The 8,464-nt window shown below is 45.8% G+C and overlaps 1 protein-coding gene across 1 annotated transcript; it reads right to left on the bottom strand.

Moving 5' to 3' along the window:
* Positions 1-7,325: 7,325 nt before the first annotated feature.
* On the bottom strand, positions 7,326-8,018 carry LOC120935535 (gastrula zinc finger protein XlCGF71.1-like). Its single transcript, XM_040347585.1, has one exon. The coding sequence runs from the start codon at positions 8,016-8,018 to the stop codon at positions 7,359-7,361; it is 660 nt and encodes a 219-aa protein (XP_040203519.1). The 3' UTR covers positions 7,326-7,358.
* Between the last annotated feature and the right edge of the window lie 446 nt (positions 8,019-8,464).

The following is an 8,464-nucleotide window of genomic DNA, read 5'->3' on the forward strand; positions in this document are numbered from 1 at the left end:
AGTGTGTACACTTACTACACAAAATTTAACTAAACTGAACACAAAACTTAGCTTTTATAAAAGCTCTTTAGGGAAAACTAAACAAAATTTGAACTGAGATGCCTATCAAATATCACTGAACAGCGAACCTGCAAGATCTAACAGTAACACAAGATGAACAAAACTTAGCTTTTAGAAAAGCTCTTTTATAAAGCTCAGATCAATATGTGTTCTGAAATCTCTTGCAAATATAACTGAACAGGGAGGATTGCAGGATCAAACAGTAACACAAATGAAAAAAACAGCACAAAACAGCACAAAACGTAGCTTTGAAAAAAGCTCTTGGGTCTATTGCTTTGAAAAAAGCAGTTGATATACTGGAAAAGATCCACTGGAATCACTAAATAGCAATGCTGGTGATGATCTAAATCAATCAAGAACAAAGACACAGGAAACCAGGAACACAGAAACAGCCTCCACACTCTATAGCCAGCTTCTGAATCTGCAATGAAATGGTGCTGGGAGTGAGCTTATATAATGTCCATGCAGGCAGGTTCCTATTGGTTGCTAACCTGTGACGAGTGTGGAAGGAGAACTCTGATTGGCTCTGATGCAAAAGGGCGGAGCAAATAATCGCGCAATATTCCTATTGCCGAATATTCGCATTGCGAATATTCGGCAATATAAAATGATCGCTTCAGCTACTCGGCCCAATGGCTCTAATCATACCAGCAATGCTTTCAGACGTCTATGGAGATCACTAGGATGTGATCTGTTTTAAAAATGAAACTGTAAAAATCGCTCTGATGCGGAAGATCGGGGCGAGGAAAATAATCGCGCGATATTGCGTTTGCCGAATAATCGCATTGCGATCTTTCTGGAAAATTCAATGAACGCTTCAGTTACTCGGCCCAGGGTCTCTAATGATACCAGCAATGCTTTTAGACGTCGATGGAGATATCTAGGATGTGATCTGATTCAAAAAAAAAATTGTAAAAAATCGAATATTCGGAATTGCGAATATTCACCGCGAATTTCGAAATATAGCGCGATTTCTCGAATATGCTATATTCGAGTCGAATATTCGCAATGCGAATATTCGTGAGCAACACTATTTGTGAATCTGGCCCCAGGTGTGATCAATTTTCATTGATTAGCACTAGAGCTGCACGATTCTGGGAAAAATGAGAATCGCGATTCTTTTGCTTGAAATGAAGATCACGATTCTCTCACGATTCTCAATTTTTTATTTTATTTGACTGTGGTAATATTTATTATATTATAAGGGACAGTGGTTGCTGGTATTTTAAGTCCACACTCCTCACATCACATGCCCCCCTTTAATAGCCTGACTGCAGTGTCATCTGCAAGGTCTGGGGTAGCTGACTGTGGTAATATTGATAATATGGGTAGCTGACTCAGACTGTGTGGTAATATTCATAATATATTATAACAGGGACACTGACAGTGGTTGCCGGTATTTTAAGTCCACTCCTCACGTGCCCCCCTTTTATAGCCTGACAGTCAAACAGGCTAATAAATGGGGGCATGTGAGCCGAGGAGTGGACTTAAAATACCGGCAACCACTGTTCATTATTATGAATATTACCACAGTCTGAGTCAGCTACCCATATTATCAATATTACCACAGTCAGCTACCCCAGACTCTGGGTAGCAGACTGTGGTAATATTCATAATAAGGGACAGTGGTTGCCGGTATTTTAAGTCCACTCCTCGGCTCACATGCCCCCCTTTAATAGAATGACTGCAAGGTCTGGGCCTGGCTGGGGTAGCTGACTCACTGTGGTCACTGGTGTTCATGATATTTTATGTACATGTACACTGCTTAACGCAAGGAAGCTCACTCAACTCACTGGGGGTAATCCACAAAGATCCGGCGTAACTTAATTTTTCCCATTTAAGTTACACTGCCTTAAAATTTCTACCTAAGTGCCCGATCCACAAAGCACTTACCTAGAAATTTTTGGCTGTGTAACTTAAATTCCGCCGGCGCAAGGCGTTCCTATTTTCATGGGGGCGATTCCCATTTAAATTAGGCGCGCTTCCACCGTACTGCGCATGCTCGTGACGTAATTTTCCCGACGTGCATAGCGCAAAATTACGTTACGCCGAGCTTTGTGGATTGCGACGGGTCAATAAAGTTGCGTCGGGAAAAAAAAAAGATACGGCGCGAAAAAAAAAATTCAAATAAAAAAAAAAATTGCGTCGCTGGACAGAAGGGTCTGCTTTTACATGGTGTAAACAGTTTACACTTTGTAAAAGCAGCCCTAATTTTGCGTTTGCAAACTAAAACTTACGGAGAAAAAACGAAGCTGAAAAGCTTTGTGGATCTCCGTAAGTGCTAATTTGCATACCGAGGCGGCATTTCGACACGAAATGCCCCCAGCGGCGGATGTGGTACTGCATCCTAAGATCCGGCAGTGTAAGTCCCTTACACATGCCGGATCTTCTGCCTAACTATGGAAAACTGATTCTGTGGATCAGTTCCATAGTTAGAAACAGGGATACGACGGCGTAACAGCAGTTACGCCAGCGTATCCCTTTTGAGGATATGGCCCACTGTGTTTTGGAGACTGTAGTGGCTGGTGACACCTGCTGCACACACACACACCATACATACATACAGACACACAGGCTGGTTACCTTCTGCTGCCTCCTGGTCATGTTGGTGGGCTGTTTGGCATTGGAGGGATAGGCGATACACCTCATAATGAAGACAGAGCTGTAGCCGGCTCCTCCTCTCCCGTTCCTCCCTCTGTGCCCCCTCCAGCTCCTCTCTGCCCTCACTATTGATGGACGGACTAGCCGGTCTGGTGAGGGTGGTGTCTCTGGAGTCCCGGGAAGGTACATGTAGTGTGCGGTGCCCCGCTCCTCCTCCGCCGTTTCGTAACATTTTCCCGCCGGCCGAGAAGCGTGGTGATACCGCCCACGCCCAGGCATCACGCTGCATCTGATAACTGACGTCAGTTCCGGTTGCTGACGTCAGTTCCTTTATCCGCCATTTGCGTTCCACGCTGGTTACATGGAACCGGCGGTGACTAATAAGAATCGCGGGTCATCCCGCGGGGAGATCGCGGGCGGGGTGAATCGAGATCGCAATTCTCTTCGCGATTAATTGCGCAGCTCTAATTAGCACCATAGGGGCAGATCCACAAAAGAATTACGCCGGCGTATCTATTGATACGCCGCGTAATTTTAAAGTTCCCACGTCGTATCTTTGTTTTGTATCTACAAAACAAGATACGACTGCATCTGGGATAGATCCGACAGGCGTACGTCTTAGTACGCCATCGGATCTTAGGAGCATTTTTCCGCCGGCCGCTAGGTGGCGTTTCCGTCGAATTCCGCGTTGAGTATGTAAATTAGCTAGTTACGGCGATCCACGAACGTACGTCCGGCCGGCGCATTTTTTTACGTCGTTTGCGTTCGGCTTTTTCCGGCGTATAGTTAAAGCTGCTATATGTGGCATACTCAATGTTAACTATGGCCGTCGTTCCCGCGTCGAAATTTGCATTTTTTACGTCGTTCGCGAATAGGGATTTCCATAGAATGACGTCACCGTCGTAAGCATTTGCTTGTTCCGGTTTAATTTCGAGCATGCGCACTGGGATACCCCCACGGACAGCGCATGCGCAGTTTAAAAAAAACGTCATTTACGTCGGGTCACAACGTATTTACATAAAACACGCCCCCATCACAACGATTTGAATTGCGTGCCCTTACGCCGCCAAAGATACACTACGCCTCCGTAACTTACGGCGCGGATTCTTTGAGGATTCGAGAAAAAAAAAAAGTTACGGCAGCGTAGTGTATCTTAGATACGCTACGCCCGGCGGAATAATGTGCCGCTGACTGTGGATCTTCCCATTAGACTTTGGGCCAGATTCACAGAGCAGATACGACGGCGTATCTCCTGATACGCCGTTGTATCTGTTGTTCTATCTATGCGACTGATTCATAGAATCAGTTACGCATAGATAGCCATAAGATCCGACAGGTGTAATTGTTTTACACTGTCGGATCTTAAAGCGGGGGTTTACCCTATAAACCCAAAAAAAAAAAAAAGTTTTGTTCTACCATAAAATCAGGCATTGTAGCGCGAGCTACAGTATGCCTGTCCCGATTTTTTTTCCCCCGTACTCACCGTTTACTCGTACATCGAAGATACCGACTCCCCTCGGGGAATGGGCGTGCCTATGGAGACGGAGGATGATTGACGGCCGGCTCTGGCGCGTCACGCTTCTCCGGAAATAGCCGAAATAGGCTTGGCTCTTCACGGCGCCTGCGCATAGCCTGTGCGCAGGCGCCGTGAAGAGCCGAGACCTACTCCGGCTGTCTTCGGGGAGAGTGACGTGCCAGGGCCGGCCGTCAATCATCCTCCCTCTCCATAGGCATGCCCATTCCCCGCGGGAGCCGAAATCTATAATGTACGATTACACTGTGAGTCCGGGGTTAAAAAAATCGGGACAGGCATACTGTAGCTCGCGCTACAATGCCTGTCTCGATGGTAAAATCATGTCACTGAGGGTGAACCACCGCTTTAAGATGCAATACTGCGGCCGCCGCTGGGGGGAGTTTGCGTCGTAAACCAGCGTCGGGTATGCAAATTAGGAGTTACGGCGATTCCCGACGGTTTTTCGCGTTCGCTACGTCGCCGCTAGTCTAGTTTCCCGTCGCAAAGTTTTTTTAGTGCCTTAACTTTACACAGCAATCGTATTGCTGTATAAAGTATGGCCGTCGTTCCCGCGTCGAAATTTAAAAAATAACGTCGTTTGCGTAAGCCGTCCGGGAATACGGAATTACGCTACACGCGTCGCCGTTCGAAAAAATGACGTCACGGCGCGCAAAGCACAGCGGGAGTTCGGAAACGGAGCATGCGCGGTAGGTCCGGCGCGGGAGCCAGAGGCCGCCGGCGTAGGGAGCCGGAGGCCGCCGGCGTAGGTTTTCATCGCAAGTGCTTGGTGAATCAGGCACTTGCGATGAAAAATTGCGGCGGTGTAACGTATCTACGATACGTTACACCGCCGCTCAGCTACGTGAATCTGGCCCATTATAACTATCACACAGACTAAAGCTGGATACACACTATACAACTTTTGTTGTTAGATTTCCTTTAGATTTACATTAAACTAGGCAAGGGCCTACCTGATTGCATACAAATTGAAAGTGTTTAGGTTTGACCTCATATTATATGGTTTTGGTAAATCTAAACTAAAAAATCTCAAGAAAGTTTGTATAGAGTTTATCCAGCTTTAGGCCCGGTTCACACTAGATGTGGTGAGAATTTGTGGCAAATCTGCAACCGCATCTAAATCACAAACCTGTTCATGAAAACTAATTGTAGAGTTTATGTTAATTGTTTATGCAAAACGCAACACGTTTTATTTCAAAATTGTCATTTTCAGAGATATTTACAAAAAATAAAAATGATACCGCTTAAATTTCCAGCAAATGACATTCATTGCCAGCACACACAGTCCTCCAAATGTCCCTCAAAATACATAGCACACTCTTAGACAGTTTGGCTCATCCCTAGTAGAGAGCCAATGGCCACAGTCATCCCGTCATCTAGTTACATATGTCTGACCATCTTACTCAGCTGTCATCCAGGGATACCTACGACAAATTCTGGCTGTATTTCAATTAACAGTCATTTCCTATGATCATCAGCTCCATCTAGTGGTTATAATGCAGTATTTTTCCTGAAATGCCTTCAAAGGCAAAATATTGCAATACCAAATTATGGCCACTAGATGGAACCAATGATCAATGGAAGTCATTATATAAAGAAAAATATGGCTAGACTTTGTCACAGCTGGGCGAATGCTGATCACATTTTGTTCAATAAATGTTTAAAAAGTGAACCTCTAAGTGTTTTTAAAAGCGTAAACAAAATGGGCTAGATTCAGGTAGGGGCGCGCAATCTAACGGCGGCGCAGCGTATCGTATTTACGCTACGCCGCCGCAACTTACAGGAGCAAGTGCAGTATTCACAAAGCACTTGCTCCGTAAGTTGCGGCAGCGTAGCGTAAATGGGGCCGGCGTAAGCGCGCGTAATTCAAATGTGTAAGGGGGGGGGGCGTGTATTATGTTAATGTGTGTTGACCTAACGTGATTGACGTTTTGTACGAACGCCGCATGCGCCGTCCGTGTACATATCCCAGTGTGCATTGCTCCAAATGACATCGCAAGGACGTCATTGGTTTCGACTTGAACTTAAATTACGTCCAGCCCTATTCGCGAACAACTTACGCAAACGACGTAAAAAATGTAAAAATCGAGCGGGAACGACGTCCATACTTAACATTAAGTGCGCCTCATAGAAGCAGGCACAACGTTACGCCGAAAAAGCCTTACGCAAACGACGTAAAAAACGAACGCCGGGCGCACGTACGTTTGTGAATCGACGTAACTAGATAATTTGCATATTCTACGCCGAAAACAACGGAAGCGCCACCTAGCGGGCAGCGTGAGAATGCACCCTAAGATACGACGGCGTAATAGAATTACGCCAGTCGGATCTTAGGCTAATGTCGGCGTATCTAGCTTTCTGAATACAGATAGGTAGATTCACAAAGAGTTAGGCCGGCTTATCAGTAGATAAGCCGACCTAACTCTGAATCTACGCCGGCGTTTGTTTAAGTGTATTCTCTAACAGCGATACACTTAAACAAAGCTAAGATAGGCTGGCTTGCGCCGTTCTATCTTAGCTTGCAATGTTTCTGTTGGCCGCTAGATGGCGCTTCCATTGCGGCCGGCGTAGATTATGTAAATGAGGGAATACGCCGATTCACGAACGTACGCCAGGCCTACGCCATCGATTAACGTTGTTTCCGTAAGGCCTTAGGCGGCCTAGTTATTCCACCTATGAGGTGGAATAACAATGTTAAAGTATGGCCGCCGTTCCCGCCGCGAGGTTCGAATTTTTTACGTTGTTTGCGTAAGTCGTCCGCGAATCGGGAATTACGTCGTTTACGTCCGCGTCGAAATCAATAGGCCCGTACGGCCCACTTAGCCGCAATGCGCACTGGGAAATGTAGTCGCCCGGCGCATGCGCAGTGTCTAAAAACGTCAAAAAACGTGAGGTCAAGCCTCATTTCCATACAACACGCCCCCCTCCAAGTCATTTGAATTAGGGGCCCTTACGCCCGCTCGTTTTAGGCTACACCGCCGTAGATTAGCAGGTAAGTAGATTGTGAATCACTACTAGCCTAGCTAATTTACGGCGGTGTAGCCTAAAAAGGCTAGGCTAGGCCGCCCTAAAGTTAGGTGAATCTACCTACAAAAGTAGATATGCCGGCGTAGCTTTGAATTTATGCGGCGTATCTATGGCCAACAATCAGTAAAAAACAAATCTGTCACTCGGAACATGAAACTGGTTTCTCATCTGTGTGCAATTTCTGATGTCTGTGAAGATTGGACTTCTGAGAAAAACATTTTCCGCACTTAATACAAGAATATGGCTTCTCCCCCATGTGAGACCTTTGATGTGTGGCAAGTTCTGATATGTTTACAAAACATTTCCCGCACTCAGTACAGTAACATGGCTTCTCGCCCATGTGAGACCTCTGATGTATGATAAGATTGGATCTTTGTGAAAAACAATTCCCGCACTCAGAACAAACATATGTTTTTTCCCTTGTGTGAGATTTTTGATGTCTGACAAGCTTTGATTTTTTTACAAAGCATTTCCCACACTTAGGACAGGAATACGGCTTCTCTCCTGTGTGCAATCTCTGATGATAATAAAGACTGGACTTCTCTGAAAAACATTTCCCACACTCGGGACAAGAAAATGGTTTCTCCCCTGTGTGAGATCTTAGATGTGCGACAAGGTTTGATTTCTGTACAAAACATTTCCCACACTCAGGACAGGAATATGGCTTCTCTCCTGTGTGACATCTCTGATGTAGTGAAAGTTGAAATTTCTTTAAAAAACATTTCCCACACTCGGGACAGGAATACGGCTTCTCACCCGTGTGAGATCTCTGATGTGTGGCAAGTTCTGTTTTCTGCATGAAACATTTCCCACACTCTGGACAGGAATGAGGCTTCTCCCCTGTGTGAGATCTCTTATGTCTGCAAAGATGTGACTTATCTGAAAAACATTTCTCGCACTCAGGACAGGAATACGGCTTCTCACCCGTGTGAGATCTCTGATGTATGAGAAGATTGCACTTCTTTGAAAAACATTTCCCGCACTCAGGACATGTATGTGGTTTCTCCCCTGTGTGAGATCTTTGATGCTCGTTAAGAGCGGATTTAAATTTGAATCCCCTTCTGCACTCAGTACAGGGAAACCTCTTCTCTGTTGGAAGGACGGCACCGTCCCTCACAGTCTGAGGTTCCTCAGGATAAGAGGAATACGATGGTCCGGCACCGTCCCACACAGTCTGAGGTTCCTCAGGATAAGAGGAATACGATGGTCCGGCACCGTCCCTCACAGTCTGAGGTTCCTCAGGAT

Source organism: Rana temporaria, chromosome 4 (genome assembly GCF_905171775.1).
Source record: "Rana temporaria chromosome 4, aRanTem1.1, whole genome shotgun sequence".
NCBI lineage: Eukaryota > Metazoa > Chordata > Amphibia > Anura > Ranidae > Rana > Rana temporaria.

Excerpts from the sequence above, each read along its gene's own strand:
- LOC120935535 (XM_040347585.1), bottom strand. The coding sequence starts at position 8,018 with ATGCAGAAAACAGAACTTGCCACACATCAGAGATCTCACACGGGTGAG.